Raw genomic sequence first — 21,943 nt, forward strand, 5'->3', positions numbered from 1 at the left:
TCCCAAATAGGTGTGACAGTTATAACACAGTTCAACGTAGGCTATTAGTTGTAGTAACGTATGAATAAATATGTGCGTCCAGTATCCATTATATCAGTCATCAGCACATCACCAAACAGAACGACTGATAAGGTTAGGTCAATATGTAATGTTTGTTTTATCAAGGTAAAAGCTAGGGTTAAGTGGGACGGTGGGTGAATCGGGAAGGGTCGAATACTTTTAAATGAAATAAAAGTTATGTTTAAAAAGCCATTCAAAATATGTTGTTTAGCAAACGAGCAAACGGGCTATGTTGTTCACATTCTTCGTTCAGCGTGAGAATTCCTATTTTGTGATATGTGATGTCGACAGGACAGCAGCAGCAGATTGTTCACAGAACTGGCTGAATCCATTAAAGTGTCAGACCACCAACACAATACAAAAAAACAAACAGGTCTCATTCAGTGCTTTCTATGAGGCAAGACTGCACACCTAGAGTTCAGCGTTGTTGGCAGTATCCCATTTTTAGAAGGTGCATGTATACATAGCAGAGGGAGTTCAGTACGTTCACCTCCAGCAGCCAGTTTCCGTTCAATGCAACCAGCGCCAGCAGAGACTTTCCCTTTATGGACGAAAGAATGTCAAAACAATATATAAGAGAAAGAAAAAAAGAAGGAACAAATCGTGAACTTTCCACAGCAGGCGTGGTGCAGCAGCTACTTTCGAGTGTGACTGCATCATGCTGCAGTTTGCACGCGCAACAACGGGGAAAAGGTGCGACAAAGTTGCGGAGGCTATAGGTCTCGGGATATCCGTTGTGTTTTCTTCGCACCACACTTCCAGTCGGAAAACGTGACGTGATGGACCTGCTTCGACGTTCTCGCCTCATGGCGTTTCTTTTCGTCATCATCTCCTTCCAAATTCACGACGCAAATGCCGTTCCAATGGTTTCGTATCGAGTCGGTAATCAGCTAAGGCTTAGTCCAGGTTGGTGATTCCATTACAAAAATTTCCAATTTTATTTGTGAAACTTATTTTGGAAGACGTGCATCTTAATCCGATAGAAAAATGTCTCTTCTATGTTACAGTTTTAGTGCCCGTTTCATCAACAGTGATGCCCGTCGATCTGATGAAGACGAAACATCGTTCGTCCGACGAGAGGTTAACCCCGTTAGCTAATCAACCAAAGGCCGAATTTCGAAAATCAAAACGTGAAAAGACCGAGTCGTTTTTCTGGCCACTTAAATTGTATTGAGATTTTTTTGAATATCGAGAAATATCGAGTGTAACGTCTATTGTGATATCATCATGTTTTTAAAAAATTTTGTATTGCCGTTGATGCGGCTACGTAGACGTGAATTGGAGAGCGCCACGTTACAGACGAAAGTGATAGTATGCTGTTTTATTCATGAAATTAAGTAGCCTAGTGAAAGTTGCTTGAAAAAGAAGCCAATCCGGAATAAGATACTACCTCGATCCCGGTAAAAGGTGTGGTTGTATTTTTATTTTTTCGTGTCTCTGTTTTCTTTTGTTTCTGTTTTTTTTTTTTGAAAGACTGAGCAATTCCCAAGATAAGAATCTGTGCCAACACAATCACAATTGTGGTCTATCTGTGCATCCGTCTCCCAGCAAAGCGTTACATGCCAAGCGATGAAATGGGGTTTTCCCAGAATTATCCTGAACACCAAGTCGAAGAAAAATGTTAACCGAAGTTCTTTGTCTGACTCATTGATAAATGTTATACCGGTACATAAGTAATGTCGCATTGTAAACTACATTCGAAGTACATACACAATATTGGCAGTATATATTTATTCGTCGTTCTCGTTCTTTATAATTTCTGGTGGCGTAAGTTATACACGAGTTTTAAATATTTTAAAATCAACTAATAGATCTTGAAAGTTAATTGCCTCTGAACTTCTCAGTTAAAATTGCATCCGCCCCTCCCCACAAAGAATTTTTTTTTAAAGAAATTAAGATTTTTCCGTTGATTTTCGAATGACTGAAAGAGTTAAACATTACAGGAATAGTTATGTATAATCATCGTTATAAAATAGAACTGATGTAAAATTTTCTGGTCCATTCTCGGGAGATGTGATCAGCTATTACGCATTGGTTTTTCCTAATTCAAGTTTACCAAGTTCACTAATATGCAGGTGAAACAGGTTTGTGGGACTAACGGTAGACAGCGTACCATTGCCTAATCAGACATAGTGACACGGTCATTTTATGACGTTGGTTCATTCCGGCGCGCCCTTTTGGTTATTTACCGCTCGTCACTGTATACCCGCTGTATACACTTACACCGCCACAGACACACTAGCGACTTAGTTAGAAATGTTCTTTCTTAAACATGTTAATTGCCTTCTAAAGGCTAATCTCTTAGTTTATACCTTTACGACACCAGGTGACTGAGTCGGGTTTCAACTGATGGTTTAAACAAACCAGACCAATGATATCCGGCTTGCAGTAAAGTGGAAAATAATGCTATAAATATAAAATTAACTGAAATTATTTTTATGGCCCACTAAACACTCATGAATTGTGAACGAATGGAACCTGGCGCGCTGCATTCGTGCTCTTACATACTTGCCTACGAAAAGATACATGATTTAGTGTTTGAGCAGGGTTTTTATGTTTCTTTTATCACTTTTTGTTTGCACCTGAAGCAACGAGTACCAATAAGTAATGGTATTTTATCTTGTACCCGGCTGATTCAACTTCTAAATATTGATCATAATTAAATGCAGCACGTGATCTCACTTTGAAATCCCCCGCCCTTCCACAAACGCCTCAAGGCTCAAGCTGAAGATCGTATCTATTTAGTAGTTTGGCAACGTCGAGCTGTCATTTCTCACCACTCCTCTGCAGACTACTACAAGGAAAAGTCAGAGCTGAACGTACTACAGGGGTACAGGCAGTATAGGTGTAAACCGGGAAGTAACAAGTAAGCAATATCGGACTGTGTAACTATTACACAACAGCCTCCACCCATCAACAGTGATAACTGATTTGTGCTAAACGATTGGTTCTGTTACACGTGACGACCCTTCACTGCGTCAGGTAATATCTCATCATTTATCTCTATTTTGTTTTTATTTCGTCATGAATGGTGCGCACGCAGTAATTTCGAAAGAAACCCAAAACATTGTGAACAGTATCAGTTTTGTTGTTGAATGCTGTAAAATGCTCAGTTTAATCCAAGTTACTTTTTCTGCTCCAATTCTAATTGTGTTTATTGTGTTTAGTGATCGTTTTTATTATAAAATGGGTGCCCATGTCTCGAGAACAGATTTTGAGTGGTCAACTTCTGACGAACCCCATGCATCCAGAAGGAAAGAAATTCTTGGTAAATATTACTTATTATATACTTACTATTGTACTTGAATACTAAGTTTAATATTTTGCAGAGAAATACCCGCAGATAAAAAAACTCTTTGGATCTGACCCAAATTTCAAATGGATTGTAAGTGTGATGATCACAGTCCAAATGGCTATGATATTTATTGTTCCAAGATTTCCATGGCCTCTGGTGATTGGCTTGGCTTATTGTTTCGGTGGAGTAATTAATCATTCTCTTATGCTGGGTAAAAATTTTTTTGATATGCTTCACAATCAAATTGACTAATCTGTTGATATATGTATATGTACAACTGTTTAATTCACATTTTTAGCCATACACGAAATCTCACACAATTTGGCATTCGGGCACGCCCGTCCAATGGCTAACCGGATCTTGGGAATGATTGCCAATCTACCAATCGGTATTATATTTATTATTCGGGCTCTAAAAACTTGTTCGTTACCTAATCAATTTTCCAATCGAAAGGTATACCGTTTTCGGTTTCATTCAAGAAATATCATCTTGAACACCACAGGGTAAATTCTAAAATTCGGGTGTATGTCGCTCCAGCTAATTTATCTCTCTGATTTATCTACGATACAGTATCAAGGAGATGAAAATCTGGATGCCGATATTCCCACAAGTCTTGAAGCTAAGCTATTTTGCACCACATTCGGCAAAGTCGTCTGGATGTTCTTGCAGCCCCTCTTTTACGCCTTTCGTCCCCTTTTCGTTCGTCCTCTACCGCCGAGCATGTCAGAGATAATTAACGTCATTATACAACTTTCTTTTGATTTTACCGTCTTTTACTTCTTGGGTAACCCATCTAATTCCTGACCATATAGATAAGGAAGTATTAATAACGCCATTTTCCTTGCTTTAGGTACGAAGGCATTGGTGTATCTACTCGCTGGTTCTCTTCTAGCCATGGGCATTCACCCTGTTGCTGGCCATTTCATATCGGAACACTACATGTTCGCCAAAGGTTTTGAAACGTATTCGTATTATGGGCCTCTGAACTGGATTACGTTCAACGTTGGCTATCACAACGAACACCACGACTTCCCGTCTGTGCCGGGTTCGCGTTTGCCGCAGGTACGTTATCAAAATGTCCCCAGTGACCCTATCGAATGACGAAATATCTTATCTCTATCACATCCGTTATTGGGACTTTGTAGGTGAAGGCCATTGCTCCAGAGTACTATGAGAATCTTCCTCATCATAATTCGTGGGTTAAAGTTCTGTATGATTTCATCACGGACCCTGCTATTGGACCTTATGCTCGAGTCAAACGCCGCAGTAAAGTTTCGAAGGAGGAATAATGCGTCAACCCCGTTGAGTAACTAGGCTCTCTAAGACTTCGTCAGGCGCTTTCCATCTTTGCAGTTTGTACAATCTCGCAAATTGTTGTCTAAACACAATTTGGCCTGGAGGTTGGTCCCGCGCAAACGAATGTCTTATTGAGCCGTGGCCAGTGTCTATAAAAGGAAGTATTTTTGAACCATTGTCTCCTAGGACCTTCTTTTCTTGTCTTCATCCATGTTGAAATTGTTTATAGTCTTCTTTTGGAGTGCTCCTTCTTTCAGAGCATTTTTCTGCGCTGTTTCGTTCGTCCCACCGGGAATTCATAATGCCTTTATCTGTGACCTTTTGGATCTGGAAACAGAATTTGTTGTCTTGTGTAATTGTTTAATGTGCTCTGAGCATTGGCGGCTGACAGCCCGACTGGTTTTTCTTAGAAGACATCGTTGTACAAAGATTTGTTCCGTTCAAAAAGACTGAACCGAGTAATGGAACATGCAAGAAGAAGAAGAAAAAGAGAAAAGTAATCCACATTTGATAACCAGAGATTAGCATAAAATATCCAAATTGTGTTACGGGAATCTCGTCTAGCCTTGCAAAACTGCGTCACTGCCACCGCCTTCTTTTTCAGCCTGTTACAAGAGTCTGGTGTATTTAACTAACGTAATAGAACACATCTAATCTAGTTCAGAGTATCGATCATGCGCTTGTCTCCCTTCGGTGTCAAACCCGCAAAGCGCGTGTACTTACCATTTCCGTTTGTGATGTGCGGCACCCTTAGATCCAACCACCCACTCCCCCCCCCCCAACATTTTCAACACCCTGGGTGAGTGCAGCGTAAGTGTATTTTTTTTTCTCATCTTTTTTTTTTCTAATCCTTCGTTCCCGCCTTCGCCCGAAGGGGCCAACAGCGCAAGTCTGTAGTCTGTGTCTTTTCTTATAACTATACGTGCGTGTGTGTGTGTGTTTTGGTATTCTAAGCACCCGGAGACCAATACACACCAATTATAACTTTATTATCGATTTCCTAGACGTTGCAGATCAACTGATCACAAATGGCATTGGAATAATTGGTGAAAAATCTTAAAGAAGCGATGAGAATGATCCGACTTTTTAAAAAGTATCACAGTACGGTATGTAAAAATGAGATGTTCAAAAGTGGATAATCGATGGAATATTTTTCTTCTGCTTCTTGTGATCATAGTTCCTGTGTCTTGGTTAAATTGTATTTGGATTTTGATAGGAAAAGCAGGTCCAATTCAGTCTGGAAGCGGGTCCAATTGGGAATACGAACATTCAGCATCATATTCAAGCTGATTCGGAGAATGTCAGTAGTTATTGGTTCCTTGACTGAACGCGAGTCAGCCAGACGTGGAGAATTTGCTCGATGGACTGTAGACGACTAAGGTGTACCAAGAAACTTGTTTTGTCAATTTGGGGAGAAATCTTCCCGTGGATATTCCCGTAAAATCAGAACCCAAGTGAGTTTGAAGGGTAGATCTTCGCTGTAGAAAAGAAAAAGGTGGAAAAGAAAAGACATTTATAGTTCTGCGTGGACGTTTCTATTGAACTAACTTTATGCGGTGGTCAGAATCGAATCATCTATTTTGTTACATTCTTTTCCGTTTCGGTTCTCATCTCATTTCCCGTCTCAAGATCAATAGAGTATAATCGTATTAGTCAGTGTACAGAAGAATCAGGAACGATGTTCACGCATCGATGTGTCTGAAACAGAGCCAGAGCGAAATGCACAAGAGAAAAAAAGAAAAGACTGAAAACGCTCGATGAACATTTAAAGAAAAGGGTGGAAAAGGGCATCGAGGTTGAAGCAATGGGATGAAGAAAGAGCTCTATCAATCGAATCTTAAGAGGGCAATTGAAGAGCGATCGATGAAGCACTCGACACTGATATATATACACGCTTCAACGACGCCTTCGCTATTCTATACTCCCGTCGCCGCCGCTTTTTTCTGTTGCTAGCTGAGACTCGACTTTGTCTCCGATGGTGCAGTTCGCTCTTGGCTCAGTCCGATTCGTCCGTCACGAGTATTGCTGTGTAAGCCAAGCAAACGCACTAATAGCTCTACAACCTACATTCAGTCGCTGGGCACTCCTTCTTCGCTCTTTTTCTTCTCCTTCTCTTCACTCCCGTCCCCTTGAGCTTTTACTCTGTTTAAAGCCTCATATGTATTCACGAATGAACTTGTATGACTGCCCGTTGCCGGTAGCACCTTTCGCTATATTGTTATCGCATATCGCGAAATAGTCTACATAACTAGGCCTAGTCTGTACAGGGTCAATCGACCTGTCTACTGCCTTTTGGGCCTTCACAGAGTTGTTGGGTGCAGCCGGTGTCAGCTAGTCGTCGATGCCAGAAACGTAGCCGAAAATTCTGAAGAAAAAGGGGACCCGTTCTCTTGCACTTTGATCTCTCACAGAGTTGGGACGGTGGTGTAACACGTACTACCATTTCATCGATCGGCCGACTTGCCAACTACTATACCCATTGGCTGGCTGGCTCTCTCTCCAAATCTAAAGAAAATGGGCGAGAGAGAACAGCAGGGTATTAAAGTTTCGGAAAGAATTAAAGAAAGGAACCTTAACCCGGAGACAAATAGAAAAAAACAAAAGAGAGGACAAAAGGGGAAGCGAAGAAAAAACAAGAGCAAAAGTGTAGAGCGGAAAATAAATGAGACAAAGGGAAAAAAGAAGGTGAAAGTGGAATATAGATGGAACAGCCGGCCGAGGAGACTACTATATAGCATGGGAATTCTTCTCATCAAAGAGTATAGCGCCAGCAATAATTCAGCTCGACGTCGCTCGGCGTTTCTTTGCTGCGCCGCGCGCCCTATATCAGTCGCCCTTTGAATATTGATGGAACGAAATGATAAATAAGATCTTCGTCTATAAAGGGCGGCGGCTCTCACTCTCTCCCGGGCCTTTTTTTGAACGTGCCGCCGCGCTGCACAAGTTCCTCCTCTTACATTATAGACATAATGAAAGGAAGGCAAAGGGATAAAACATGTCCATGTTAGGGCCAGGATGTGATACATAATAGAAACTGCGCATAAGGAATCAACCTGTTTTCCAGATTTCCCCCTTTTCCACTGGTAAACATCCAACGTTGTAACACCGCACGGATCTCCTAAAATTGGTTCCCGGCCTGGAAATGACCAGCTTATTTCGTTCAGATCTCATGTCGCAAGCTGACAACTATGCAAACGAGCGAGAGAACGACATGACGAGGGCCATAGAGCGTATTTGTACTGTGTACTCAAACGAAGCTCTCCTGTTTGCACAGGTGCTTTCTATACTACGTCGTATTACTTTTCGATTATGATTCACTCGTTTCTCTCTTTTCTCTCTCGATCGGGAGAGCTATAGTCAGAAATTCAGGGGAAAATAACGAATAAGGAACAGCTAGAGAGATTTGGAACTATACAAGTATACACAGTCTATATGCGCATTTTTAAATGTAAGATAAGATTAGAATAATGCCTTCGTTCTTTTTATATTCCATTTCTCGGTGGGTGGCAGGAAAACAGGCCAAGCAATTGCGGCCATTAAAAAAAATATGACGTTAAATTTCTTTCCTTTGGTGTGCTGCAAAGCCGACTAGTGAGCTTATATTTTTTGTTCCTATCATGATAGATTACATAACAGATAGTGGCGAGAAGAGATTTTTTTTTTAATATTTTTTAAATTCTGTGAGTCAGCTTAATACGTCTAGGTTACATACATTGTTAGAGCGATCAAAATGAAATGTGGGAACGCTTCCTAAGCTATTTATTTCCACTTTCCTGGTTACACCATTATCGCCAGAGATGGAACGTTAAAATGGTGTAGGTGTATAATCTGCATATTGGGGGGGCGGAAATCTCGTAACGCACGAAATGCGTAAAGTTTCAAAGGCGGGGACTTAAAGAGGAATTGAATTTTTAAACGGATACAATTTCCAAGCAATTAAAATCTATTGTATGACGGTAGGACTTTTTTTACACCGACAGCTGAGCGATGCTGACGTCATTGTACGCCTTGAAACTGGCCTTTGAGAAGTCTCCTAGCAGCATAATTAAAACTGTCTTAATTCATAAAAAAAAAATTATTTTAATTAAATTCTTTTGATTACCCAGACAGACAGTCTGAAATCTGACTAATTTAACCAGTTCCTTTTTTTTTCTTCGTCTGATTACAAATACCGCCCGATATATACATGCAACCTTAATCTGGCATCGCTCGTTCGCTTTAATGGGCTGCTTAAGGCTCTCACAAAGGCGGCAATGCGGCACACGCTGTGTGGCTTTGAATCTACCCGCCCTTGCCGCATTGACCGCCCAGGTGGAGCGAGACTGATGTCGTGTTTTGCAGCTATATAGCGCGTAATCTCCTTCGCATGGCTCGCCTCGATCCTTGTGTACATGCATATTGATGCTCCAGTATTGACGTCCCCCAGCTGCTGCTCCCCCACAACTTGGAAGCGATCCCAATGCCCGGCAACGTCAATGGGAAAGTATACCAGTTGCTGGATCTGAATTATTTCGGTCGCCATTCAATGCGACATACACTGCGAGGCAGAGCTCAATACAATCACAAGCTTTCCGATTTCGAAGGCTATCTCAATCAAGTTTAAAAAAAAAAATTTGTGCAACAGTCGGGGAAAATTATGAACTGAATACAAACGAAAAATTGGCTAATGAACGAAATATTGCGAATCAAATGGCGGCCAGATTTACATTCTACGTCGGATTACATGCTGCTGAAAAATATCGTGTAGAACTCCAAGACATAAGAACTCCTTTTTTAAATATTATTAAAAATATCCGACAATAGAACCTCAGTGCCCGACAGTAGAACTCGACTACGCGACAATAGAACTCCAATAATTTTTTTAAATTATTTCATGTCCGATAATATCAGAAATATAATAATAAGAACTCCGAACCGAAATTATTGGAATTCTATTGTCGCGTAGTTCTTCCTTCGTTAGGTCACTAGGTGGCTAAATATTTCAGTGTGTTTAGGGATTTAGTCCTAGTGTGTTGGTAATTTGAGAGGGAAGTAAGGGGGGGGGGGATCAGCAGACGAACTTCCAGTTCCATTCGACATTTCTTTTTCTTCGAGACGCTGTCCGAAAAGGTTACCTCAGCCATTGGCTCATGGCGGGGCACTTTCTTAAGTTCTTTCCTGACGTTTTTCGTCAATGGTAATTCCTGTTTTATTCTTTAAGGTTGTTGAATTTCAATTTTGTGTGTGCCGTCTGGTTAATTTACGGGTTAAATGTTAAATACTTTGTTTCTTAATTGAGTTTTACTTTCCCATGCCTGGTTAAGTCTGAGCTTGTTCATTGCATTACGTGCACGTGACCGCTGACTTGTCATGAAGAGAGTCCGCCATTTGCAAGACAATTGAGGTGAAAAGAGGAAACTTGAAAAGGAAATACTGGTAAGCTTAATTGAGAAGTCATTCAAGTAGCATTATTAGCATTTTTCTCTTGATCTCAAAGATTAGTGACATCTTATTTCGGGCTTCCATGTAATTTGAGACAGCTTTTGTGAATAGTATTTTGTTGGTATGTAATGAATCCCAACAGACAGGGTTAGAATTTTCCTTAAAATTTGAGTCTAGTATGTATCCGTGCTACATGTTCTTGTTCTTTGCTTAGAATTAACTTGGGCTGTTCATTTAACTCTTGATGTAGATACGACAAGTATGTTCTGCTTCTAAATAAGACAACTTGTGAAAAAAAGTCAGATTGTGAAGAGATGAAAAAACTTTTTATCTAGCAGGACATTCCTTTGTTTTTCTTTTAATATTTGAAAATGTCATTGGTTTATCAATTTCTTTTTGTTTTGTAGGGTTTCTTGTTCAGTTTGAGCTGTTAATGGTGTTGTGTGGTGTGCAGTGGTTTTGCAGTTATTCAGTCGAGAGATGGCCTGAAATGGGTGATCAACTGCTGAGACTTCCCTCACTTCATGATCTTTTTCTATGGAGACGCTGTCCTAGAAGGTTTAGCTTGGCCGTTGCAGGCAACTTCTCTTTCTTGACATTATTAGTCTTCAAAATGGTAATTACTGCCTTTATTCCTTAAGGTTATTAAATTTAAATATTTTGTGTTTTTAACTTATAGGGATCATGGCTTTTAACTTGTACTTGCATGGTTAATTACTCATGGTTAAATTTCTAATAGTTCTTTAATCTAGTGGTTTAATTTCTACGGTCATGTCATGAGGTCTGCCGTACATTTTCTCCAAAATGTCGTCTCTTGGTTCATGTTGCACGTTTCGTCACATTCAGAAGTACTTAAGAATAGTAGAAGCAATAACAATGATCAACTTTAAAATCTGAAGACTTTGTTTCAAAATTAGAATTTCATGACTTTGTTTCTGAAGTTAATTGAGTTTTTATTTTTTTTAGTAACAGCCTAGTGAAATCCAAGCTTTTCATTGCGTTACGTGTACGCGATCGCTGCCGTTTAATGAAGTTTCTCTAAGAGGGTCTCTACCACATTGCAAGAACATTGTGATGGAAATATGAAATCTGAAATAATAATAATGTAAGTAATCAAGTGTTAGCATTGTTGCTTAAATTATTTTCTACATTTGTGTGCTACCTATGCTTGTATTTTGTTTAGAATTAACTGACTTTAAACATTAAGTTCTTGATTCAAATGACATGGCAACTGCATCCTGCTAATGAAGAAGACGGCTTTTATGAAAAGATCTTATATGGTAGAGATTTGTCACTTTTTTTTTACTGAACAGAAATTAAAATTCACTTCATTCTTAATAAGCTTAAATGAAATTGTCATGATGTGATGATTGAACCTTTTCTGTATATTTCCCTCTAGTTAAACAATGATAATCTCAAGTGTATAATTGCTTAACTATTGGATACTTGAACCATTTATTTTACAATTGTAAGAAAGTTAAACTTGCATTTCTTGTTTTACTTTGAAAATTTAGTTTTCCACGTTCAGTTTGATGTTCGAGCTTTTTGTTGTGGCGGTTACGTGCGCAGTGATTTTCCAGGAGAGATGTGTTAAAAAGGTGCTTGTGCAGACTTGCATGCAATGATAAATGAATTATTTTTAATTGATGGTAAAGATAATTGTGTTTTTTTTTTTTTTTTTTTTTTTTTTTGTGGAGTAGTTCTGTTGGCTTTAGAGTTTTCCAGGGACAAAGCACCTGTTGTTGGCAACATGGCAATCATATGCCACTGAGCCTGACTTAATGTTCTCTGAACACTGTCAGTTACATTGTTCGTTACCAATGCGGAACTCCAACATTCTTCTTCACAAATATCTCATAAAGGTAATTTAGTTTTTAGTTCATTAAGGTTTCTGAATGTAGAAATGATTAACAGATGCCTTTGTTTAAATGCTGAAGATTAAGAAGAACAGTGTTAGAATACATTGTTAATCTGTCATGCCTGTGATACATTTCTGTCCTTGTCACAGAGTCTTATCCCAGTAAGTGTTTTTGTCTCTGTTTGGGGTTGTTAGGTAATAGGAATTATGTAGAAAATTGAATTCTGTTACATGGTACCTTGTTCTTGGATAGGAATTAAGTTTTTTTTTTTTTTCATGTAGGATTAGTGGCTTGGTGAGGTTGAGCTTTTTCATGGCAGTTGACATGGACTTGTTGCAGCGAGCTGGTGAAGGGTGTGGTGAGCTGTTGCGTGACGACCATGGGCTGGTGCGGGGAAGTGCTGCACGTTGTCTGCGGTATTGGTTTGAATTATTTTTATTGCCTTAACTACCAAGTGTTTGAATCTTTCATTTTATGTGTTGGCTGAAGTTTAACTTGCAATTTTTGTTTTGCTTTGGAATTTTTTTCACGTTACAAAGTGTCGTCTGTTCATTGATGTTTTTTTTTCTCTATAGGCTTCCATCGTCAGATGTATGAGCTAATTATGTTGTTGCTCTTTGGTATGCAGTTCATGTTCAGGTAAGAGATTTCTTTATCTCATCTATTGAAGAATTTGAGAAAATGGCAAAGTCTAAGCTTCATTGCTGTCATATAGTTGGTTTTGTTGCAGCCAGCTGGTGAAAGGGAGTCCAAGTCGAGTTCAGCTGCAGCTTTTGAAGCAGTTAACAATGCTCGTGTTATTCCGAAATGTAACATCAATGAAGACATCTTGAAATGGTAATTTGATTGTGATATTGGGTTGTAACAGGGGAAGTTTCATTAAGTCTGATTAAAAGATTATAGTGGGTTTAGAGTTTTACTGAAAAGATGCTTGCTCAACTAGATTTACCTGAATTGTAATCTTTTTGATTTAACTAGAACATATATTCCCTTTTCCAAAACTTCTCATGCAACTTTTTCTTGTGATTTTGTTGCTGCTCGGATTTAATTTTTAATTGAAACTTGACATGACTTTTCTTTCATTTCTTCCATTACATGTTTTTTTTTGTCTATTTCAGCTGGTTCAGGTCTAAATGTTAATTAATGATTACTCTATTTCTCAACAGGTCTTGGTGATGATGCAATCATCCATCTTCTGCATGGATTTTGTGTTATCAAGAAGCGGAGAAGTAAGACTTGAAGCAAAGCTGCAAGAAAAGAAATGGTAATTTGCCCGAGATATTATTTGTGATTTGGGAATTGTAGTTTTTTATTGGAATGTTGTGTTCTGTCAAAAGAACTTCAAACTGACACAGAAAATTAATGATGGTTGTTTTATAAGCAGAGCAGACCCTTGTCTATTTTACTAAGAAAACGTTAAAAGATAAATTCATCGTTTTCCTATCTAATATAATATCCCTGTTTTTTCTCATAGGTATTGACGTTAATGTGCAGTGGTTTTGCAGTCCGACTCCTTTTCAAGCTGTTGCTTTCCTGAATTTTGCCGGAGTCTTTGAAGTAGCTGATCCTGTCATCCTGAAGTTATGATGCCGGGGTTATCCTGGAGTAGCTGTTGTTGGTGTCTTAAGTTACTGTGGCAGTTCATTTCGGGTTGATAAAAATATTAATATCCATGTAGTATGTGATGTAGTAACCTTAATATGCTATTTTGTTATCCATTGTGGCATGTTGTGAACTGATATTGGTCTACACAGCATTTGTGCTTCCTGATATTTCCCTCACCCATATATATCTAATAATTCTTAAATAATGGGATGTTAAAGTGAACTTTAAGTTTTTCCTTTTGCGTAGGAAATTAATAGTTCATTTAGTTTTCACTTGAAATGACGAAATAATAAAAAATGATAAAACCAATTTTATAAAACTAAATAATTTACTAAATTAATCAAGAAAAAATATATAAATTAAAAAAAAAAAAAAATTTAATTTGATTTAATCAATTAAATATATTAAATAACATTTAATTTAAATAAATTAAGTTAATATAATTAAACTTTATTTAATCAAGTTAATTCATTTAACTACAATTTTAGGCCAAAATGCATGAAATTTAATAAACAAAGCGTCCGGTACAAGACAAATGTTGTTCTGTGCAAATTTTAAAGCTATTTATACCCAAATAAAACAAACCTAACAAACTCCTTTTTGTCTCATTTGGGTGATAAGCAGCTTTTGAAACTCGCACATACGGTCAATCAAGACAGGGGGAGATACTGCCTTAATTGACTGCAGCCAGAGACAACGGTTAAGACATGGCCAATGGTTAAGAGAAACCAGAAAAAGAGCGAAGAGTTGAGGAACAGTTATTACGAGAGCGATTAACCATGGTAGGCTTCCGGCTTAGACATCAAACAACTATCAGTCTTGAATTACAGCTTTCTCTTATCAGTTTTCACCAATGAATGAAGTCCACGACAAGCGAAGGAGTTACCCTGTTGGCAGAATGAACATTTATTAGGATGACAATCATTTTAAATTAGATTTTAGCGACAGAAAGCAATACCTCAAATCAAGAGGGCCTGTTTCAGGAAGTAAAAAGGGATATTCAAGGGAAGCAGCCAATGGGTTACCAAACAAAGGACCTTGTTGACTGTATAGGCATTGTCCATTTTCTTCAAAGGACATGACTCGACCTGTAAATAAAAAATATACTTAAGTCACACTCTTGTTTATAATTTGTGTCATCAATGTGCTATTAGATAGACGTCAGTACAGAACAAAACTTTAAATACATATTAGACTGCAACAAAGAAAGTTCAGTGACATGAACAATAAACTTACACACAACCCCACCAATAATCAGTTATCCAAGGTTCTCTAGAAGATGGAATGAGAGATTGGTCCATGCTGGGGTTGGTAATCTAGCAAGTCTAATAGACAAACTGTCACATTCCAATGCTGCTCTCCAATTATCAATGGCTATCGAAAACCTGAAGAAAAAAAAGATTTATCACAGGTAAGGCAAAGTGCAGAATTACAAGAATAAAGCTAAAGGGGTGATACAGGTGAACATTAATTTAATTAGATTCCAAGTCCCTAAAGTGAGGATCGAATGAGCCAGGAACATGCTGTTGCCGTGAGACAGGGTAGTGTGGAACAGATTTTTCATCTTCACCATCATTTGTGATTGACTTAATGTTTGCTCTTGCCTTGTAGTACGTAGCCTAGTAGTGTCCACAATGAATAGAAACACATTCTGAATAACGGGCAGGTTTACCTTACCAACTGGGTGTTTTTCCTTTCAGCAATCCACTGTCCAGCACTGTTGCCCAGGTGCTGAAACGTCTGGAATCACTTGCAGACAACATGAACTGATATCTGTCTTGAATGCCTTCTCCTCAGTGTTGTAAAAGTTGGACTGGCGTCCATTAACACCTTGGGGATTTCGTCTGAACTTGTGATGTGTCATGTGTGATGCTGCGTGGTGGCTTCTTGGTGAAATTTGGCAGGGAGAATATTACGTGAGTATGAAAGTTATTTGTTACCTTTGTTTGTAAATTTCTTAATTGAGTGTCAACGAGCTAGAGCGGACATTGTTTTCATGTTGCATTTAAACGTTTATTCTTTCTGACGCTAGACGGCATAGCCTATGATCATTTTTTACCTGTTAGAATCAGTTTAAATACGCTTACTTTGCACATCTCTGAAGAAATTTCTAAATGCTACTTTTAAAAAATTTTGGGTGATAACTGTCAGTTTCTGTTTGAGCAACAAAGCTCACTTGTTAGATTTTTAATAATGTGTTTTTTTTTCTACTTCCGGTTTTCTACTTTTCAGTCAGTAGTTCAGTAAATATTCATTCGACGTCCAAAATAACCACATATTCGTGATCCTCGTCAAATTTGTGGTAAAGTTCATGTTTTTTTTTGTACGTTTTCGTACTTCCGGTTTTAAAAATTTTCCTGAACTATAGTTCAGGAAAATTCTCGATTTTGGCCAAAATCTGGATTTCGTTTAGATCACATCTAATCGACCCCAAATTTCATGGAGATCACGAATATCTGGTTTATTTTGTCGGCAGCCCGATGGTTGAGGCGCTATCGTCTACTTCCGGTATACTTCCGGAAAATTTGCATAAAACTAGCAAGTGAGCTTTATTCTCTGTACAATTCTTAAGACTCCATGCCAGGTTTAGTAAACAGAAATGGTCTTTTTGATTACTTTTGATGACTTATTTTACTATCTAAGGCCGGTCCTTTAGATAGTGGGTTTTGGACGTGTCAAATAGATGGCGTGAAAGAATGTTGTGTTGATATGTGCTTATGGCGGCTCGTTGTCAACAGTTCAGCTACTTCAAAAATTACCAATAAATTCGTTGGTAAATTGGATATATTTTGTGTGCAATTTGTTGGGCATGTGTTCTTTTCCATAGATGTGTTTAATAACCTTAATATTTCTCATTCATTTCCAGGAGAAAATGTGAAAGGGGAATGCAGCCTACTGTCAACTACTGTGTTCATGTGTTGTAAATCCTGGGATCCTACTGAATGTGTCATCCAAATGACAGAGGTAACAACCAACACTAGCTATCAAGTATTGCTGAAATATATATTGTCTCATTTTTTATTAGGATTCATCATAATTATCGACTGATTCTATTAGACTTGCACCAACCCCAGCATATCTCTCATTCCATCTTCTAGAGAACCTTGGATAACTGATTATTGGTGGGGTTGTGTGTAAGTTTATTTTTCATGTCACTGAACTTTCTTTGTTGCAGTCTAATATGTATTTAAAGTTTTGTTCTGTACTGACGTCTATCTAATAGCACATTGATGACACAAATTATAAACAAGAGTGTGACTTAAGTATATTTTTTATTTACAGGTCGAGTCATGTCCTTTGAAGAAAATGGACAATGCCTATACAGTCAACAAGGTCCTTTGTTTGGTAACCCATTGGCTGCTTCCCTTGAATATCCCTTTTTACTTCCTGAAACAGGCCCTCTTGATTTGAGGTATTGCTTTCTGTCGCTAAAATCTAATTTAAAATGATTGTCATCCTAATAAATGTTCATTCTGCCAACAGGGTAACTCCTTCGCTTGTCGTGGACTTCATTCATTGGTGAAAACTGATAAGAGAAAGCTGTAATTCAAGACTGATAGTTGTTTGATGTCTAAGCCGGAAGCCTACTATGGTTAATCGCTCTCGTAATAACTGTTCCTCAACTCTTCGCTCTTTTTCTGGTTTCTCTTAACCATTGGCCATGTCTTAACCGTTGTCTCTGGCTGCAGTCAATTAAGGCAGTATCTCCCCCTGTCTTGATTGACCGTATGTGCGAGTTTCAAAAGCTGCTTATCACCCAAATGAGACAAAAAGGAGTTTGTTAGGTTTGTATTATTTGGGTATAAATAGCTTTAAAATTTGCACAGAACAACATTTGTCTTGTACCGGACGCTTTGTTTATTAAATTTCATGCATTTTGGCCTAAAATTGTAGTTAAATGAATTAACTTGATTAAATAAAGTTTAATTACATTAACTTAATTCATTTAAATTAAATGTTATTTAATTAATTTAATCGAATTAAATTTAGATTATTTCTTTTAATTTATATATTTTTATTTGATTAATTTAGTAAATTATTTAGTACTATAAAATTGGTTGAATCATTTTTTATTATTTCGTCATTTCAAGTGAAAACTAAATGAACTATTAATTTCCTACGCAAAAGGAAAAACTTAAAGTTCACTTTAACATCCCATTATTTAAGAATTATTAGATATATATGGGTGAGGGAAATATCAGGAAGCACAAATGCTGTGTAGACCAATATCAGTTCACAACATGCCACAATGGATAACAAAATAGCATATTAAGGTTACTACATCACATACTACATGGATATTAATATTTTTATCAACCCGAAATGAACTGCCACAGTAACTTAAGACACCAACAACAGCTACTCCAGGATAACCCCGGCATCATAACTTCAGGATGACAGGATCAGCTACTTCAAAGACTCCGGCAAAATTCAGGAAAGCAACAGCTTGAAAAGGAGTCGGACTGCAAAACCACTGCACATTAACGTCAATACCTATGAGAAAAAACAGGGATATTATATTAGATAGGAAAACGATGAATTTATCTTTTAACGTTTTCTTAGTAAAATAGACAAGGGTCTGCTCTGCTTATAAAACAACCATCATTAATTTTCTGTGTCAGTTTGAAGTTCTTTTGACAGAACACAACATTCCAATAAAAAACTACAATTCCCAAATCACAAATAATATCTCGGGCAAATTACCATTTCTTTTCTTGCAGCTTTGCTTCAAGTCTTACTTCTCCGCTTCTTGATAACACAAAATCCATGCAGAAGATGGATGATTGCATCATCACCAAGACCTGTTGAGAAATAGAGTAATCATTAATTAACATTTAGACCTGAACCAGCTGAAATAGACAAAAAAAAACATGTAATGGAAGAAATGAAAGAAAAGTCATGTCAAGTTTCAATTAAAAATTAAATCCGAGCAGCAACAAATGTTTAAAATCACAAGAAAAAGTTGCATGAGAAGTTTTGGAAAAGGGAATATATGTTCTAGTTAAATCAAAAAGATTACAATTCAGGTAAATCTAGTTGAGCAAGCATCTTTTCAGTAAAACTCTAAACCCACTATAATCTTTTAATCAGACTTAATGAAACTTCCCCTGTTACAACCCAATATCACAATCAAATTACCATTTCAAGATGTCTTCATTGATGTTACATTTCGGAATAACACGAGCATTGTTAACTGCTTCAAAAGCTGCAGCTGAACTCGACTTGGACTCCCTTTCACCAGCTGGCTGCAACAAAACCAACTATATGACAGCAATGAAGCTTAGACTTTGCCATTTTCTCAAATTCTTCAATAGATGAGATAAAGAAATCTCTTACCTGAACATGAACTGCATACCAAAGAGCAACAACATAATTAGCTCATACATCTGACGATGGAAGCCTATAGAGAAAAAAAAACATCAATGAACAGACGACACTTTGTAACGTGAAAAAAATTCCAAAGCAAAACAAAAATTGCAAGTTAAACTTCAGCCAACACATAAAATGAAAGATTCAAACACTTGGTAGTTAAGGCAATGAAAATAATTCAAACCAATACCGCAGACAACGTGCAGCACTTCCCCGCACCAGCCCATGGTCGTCACGCAACAGCTCACCACACCCTTCACCAGCTCGCTGCAACAAGTCCATGTCAACTGCCATGAAAAAGCTCAACCTCACCAAGCCACTAATCCTACATGAAAAAAAAAAAAACTTAATTCCTATCCAAGAACAAGGTACCATGTAACAGAATTCAATTTTCTACATAATTCCTATTACCTAACAACCCCAAACAGAGACAAAAACACTTACTGGGATAAGACTCTGTGACAAGGACAGAAATGTATCACAGGCATGACAGATTAACAATGTATTCTAACACTGTTCTTCTTAATCTTCAGCATTTAAACAAAGGCATCTGTTAATCATTTCTACATTCAGAAACCTTAATGAACTAAAAACTAAATTACCTTTATGAGATATTTGTGAAGAAGAATGTTGGAGTTCCGCATTGGTAACGAACAATGTAACTGACAGTGTTCAGAGAACATTAAGTCAGGCTCAGTGGCATATGATTGCCATGTTGCCAACAACAGGTGCTTTGTCCCTGGAAAACTCTAAAGCCAACAGAACTACTCCACAAAAAAAAAAAAAAAAAAAAAAAAAAAACACAATTATCTTTACCATCAATTAAAAATAATTCATTTATCATTGCATGCAAGTCTGCACAAGCACCTTTTTAACACATCTCTCCTGGAAAATCACTGCGCACGTAACCGCCACAACAAAAAGCTCGAACATCAAACTGAACGTGGAAAACTAAATTTTCAAAGTAAAACAAGAAATGCAAGTTTAACTTTCTTACAATTGTAAAATAAATGGTTCAAGTATCCAATAGTTAAGCAATTATACACTTGAGATTATCATTGTTTAACTAGAGGGAAATATACAGAAAAGGTTCAATCATCACATCATGACAATTTCATTTAAGCTTATTAAGAATGAAGTGAATTTTAATTTCTGTTCAGTAAAAAAAAAGTGACAAATCTCTACCATATAAGATCTTTTCATAAAAGCCGTCTTCTTCATTAGCAGGATGCAGTTGCCATGTCATTTGAATCAAGAACTTAATGTTTAAAGTCAGTTAATTCTAAACAAAATACAAGCATAGGTAGCACACAAATGTAGAAAATAATTTAAGCAACAATGCTAACACTTGATTACTTACATTATTATTATTTCAGATTTCATATTTCCATCACAATGTTCTTGCAATGTGGTAGAGACCCTCTTAGAGAAACTTCATTAAACGGCAGCGATCGCGTACACGTAACGCAATGAAAAGCTTGGATTTCACTAGGCTGTTACTAAAAAAAATAAAAACTCAATTAACTTCAGAAACAAAGTCATGAAATTCTAATTTTGAAACAAAGTCTTCAGATTTTAAAGTTGATCATTGTTATTGCTTCTACTATTCTTAAGTACTTCTGAATGTGACGAAACGTGCAACATGAACCAAGAGACGACATTTTGGAGAAAATGTACGGCAGACCTCATGACATGACCGTAGAAATTAAACCACTAGATTAAAGAACTATTAGAAATTTAACCATGAGTAATTAACCATGCAAGTACAAGTTAAAAGCCATGATCCCTATAAGTTAAAAACACAAAATATTTAAATTTAATAACCTTAAGGAATAAAGGCAGTAATTACCATTTTGAAGACTAATAATGTCAAGAAAGAGAAGTTGCCTGCAACGGCCAAGCTAAACCTTCTAGGACAGCGTCTCCATAGAAAAAGATCATGAAGTGAGGGAAGTCTCAGCAGTTGATCACCCATTTCAGGCCATCTCTCGACTGAATAACTGCAAAACCACTGCACACCACACAACACCATTAACAGCTCAAACTGAACAAGAAACCCTACAAAACAAAAAGAAATTGATAAACCAATGACATTTTCAAATATTAAAAGAAAAACAAAGGAATGTCCTGCTAGATAAAAAGTTTTTTCATCTCTTCACAATCTGACTTTTTTTCACAAGTTGTCTTATTTAGAAGCAGAACATACTTGTCGTATCTACATCAAGAGTTAAATGAACAGCCCAAGTTAATTCTAAGCAAAGAACAAGAACATGTAGCACGGATACATACTAGACTCAAATTTTAAGGAAAATTCTAACCCTGTCTGTTGGGATTCATTACATACCAACAAAATACTATTCACAAAAGCTGTCTCAAATTACATGGAAGCCCGAAATAAGATGTCACTAATCTTTGAGATCAAGAGAAAAATGCTAATAATGCTACTTGAATGACTTCTCAATTAAGCTTACCAGTATTTCCTTTTCAAGTTTCATCTTTTCACCTCAATTGTCTTGCAAATAGCGGACTCACACAAGTCAGCGGTCACGTGCACGTAATGCAATGAACAAGCTCAGACTTAACCAGGCATGGGAAAGTAAAACTCAATTAAGAAACAAAGTATTTAACATTTAACCCGTAAATTAACCAGACGGCACACACAAAATTGAAATTCAACAACCTTAAAGAATAAAACAGGAATTACCATTGACGAAAAACGTCAGGAAAGAACTTAAGAAAGTGCCCCGCCATGAGCCAATGGCTGAGGTAACCTTTTCGGACAGCGTCTCGAAGAAAAAGAAATGTCGAATGGAACTGGAAGTTCGTCTGCTGATCCCCCCCCCCCCCTTACTTCCCTCTCAAATTACCAACACACTAGGACTAAATCCCTAAACACACTGAAATATTTAGCCACCTAGTGACCTAACGAAGGAAGAACTACGCGACAATAGAATTCCAATAATTTCGGTTCGGAGTTCTTATTATTATATTTCTGATATTATCGGACATGAAATAATTAAAAATTATTGGAGTTCTA

The 21,943-nt window shown here is 37.4% G+C and overlaps 1 protein-coding gene and 5 long non-coding RNA genes across 29 annotated transcripts; 4 read left to right on the forward strand and 2 right to left on the reverse strand.

The window, feature by feature from the left end:
• Positions 1 to 527: 527 nt before the first annotated feature.
• LOC124194201 lies at positions 528 to 1,787 on the forward strand. Its single transcript, XR_006874647.1, has 2 exons — positions 528 to 966; positions 1,068 to 1,787. It is a non-coding gene; the product is annotated as an uncharacterized LOC124194201 (long non-coding RNA).
• A 1,047-nt stretch (positions 1,788 to 2,834) lies between these two features.
• Positions 2,835 to 5,640, forward strand: LOC124194202 (sphingolipid delta(4)-desaturase DES1-like). Its single transcript, XM_046588265.1, has 8 exons — positions 2,835 to 3,042; positions 3,228 to 3,328; positions 3,390 to 3,566; positions 3,654 to 3,743; positions 3,809 to 3,858; positions 3,926 to 4,139; positions 4,206 to 4,417; positions 4,501 to 5,640. Exons 2-8 carry the CDS (start codon positions 3,247 to 3,249, stop codon positions 4,642 to 4,644), a joined length of 969 nt encoding a protein of 322 aa, XP_046444221.1. The 5' UTR covers positions 2,835 to 3,042; positions 3,228 to 3,246; the 3' UTR covers positions 4,645 to 5,640.
• A 4,052-nt stretch (positions 5,641 to 9,692) lies between these two features.
• On the forward strand, positions 9,693 to 13,845 carry LOC124194203. 11 transcript variants are annotated; one of them, XR_006874652.1, is made up of 13 exons: positions 9,693 to 9,827; positions 9,955 to 10,066; positions 10,480 to 10,688; positions 10,752 to 10,920; positions 11,039 to 11,177; positions 11,587 to 11,670; positions 11,773 to 11,934; positions 12,010 to 12,092; positions 12,213 to 12,347; positions 12,507 to 12,570; positions 12,647 to 12,768; positions 13,098 to 13,195; positions 13,406 to 13,845. It is a non-coding gene; the product is annotated as an uncharacterized LOC124194203 (long non-coding RNA). The 11 variants fall into 11 exon arrangements; XR_006874653.1 differs by having other exon boundaries at positions 12,010 to 12,125; positions 13,406 to 13,842; XR_006874655.1 differs by lacking the exon at positions 12,010 to 12,092 and adding an exon at positions 10,128 to 10,193 and having other exon boundaries at positions 13,406 to 13,833.
• A 120-nt stretch (positions 13,846 to 13,965) lies between these two features.
• On the reverse strand, positions 13,966 to 15,344 carry LOC124194204. 2 transcript variants are annotated; one of them, XR_006874660.1, is made up of 4 exons: positions 15,214 to 15,344; positions 14,773 to 14,921; positions 14,495 to 14,624; positions 13,966 to 14,423 (listed from the first exon to the last, which is right to left on the reverse strand). It is a non-coding gene; the product is annotated as an uncharacterized LOC124194204 (long non-coding RNA). The 2 variants fall into 2 exon arrangements; XR_006874659.1 differs by having other exon boundaries at positions 15,209 to 15,338.
• Positions 15,345 to 17,416, forward strand: LOC124194205. Of its 2 annotated transcripts, none has more exons than XR_006874662.1 (5): positions 15,345 to 15,452; positions 16,403 to 16,500; positions 16,562 to 16,670; positions 16,819 to 16,948; positions 17,020 to 17,416. It is a non-coding gene; the product is annotated as an uncharacterized LOC124194205 (long non-coding RNA). The 2 variants fall into 2 exon arrangements; XR_006874661.1 differs by lacking the exon at positions 15,345 to 15,452 and adding an exon at positions 16,153 to 16,309.
• Positions 17,417 to 17,587: 171 nt separating this feature from the next.
• Positions 17,588 to 21,753, reverse strand: LOC124194206. Of its 12 annotated transcripts, none has more exons than XR_006874665.1 (13): positions 21,611 to 21,740; positions 21,378 to 21,483; positions 20,756 to 20,964; positions 20,524 to 20,692; positions 20,267 to 20,405; positions 19,774 to 19,857; positions 19,509 to 19,670; positions 19,318 to 19,433; positions 19,097 to 19,231; positions 18,874 to 18,937; positions 18,676 to 18,797; positions 18,241 to 18,338; positions 17,588 to 18,030 (listed from the first exon to the last, which is right to left on the reverse strand). It is a non-coding gene; the product is annotated as an uncharacterized LOC124194206 (long non-coding RNA). The 12 variants fall into 12 exon arrangements; XR_006874670.1 differs by having other exon boundaries at positions 17,604 to 18,030; positions 19,351 to 19,433; XR_006874673.1 differs by lacking the exon at positions 19,318 to 19,433 and adding an exon at positions 20,092 to 20,188 and having other exon boundaries at positions 17,604 to 18,030.
• Positions 21,754 to 21,943: the final 190 nt, after the last annotated feature.

This window comes from Daphnia pulex, chromosome 5, assembly GCF_021134715.1.
Source record: "Daphnia pulex isolate KAP4 chromosome 5, ASM2113471v1".
Taxonomy (NCBI): domain Eukaryota; kingdom Metazoa; phylum Arthropoda; class Branchiopoda; order Diplostraca; family Daphniidae; genus Daphnia; species Daphnia pulex.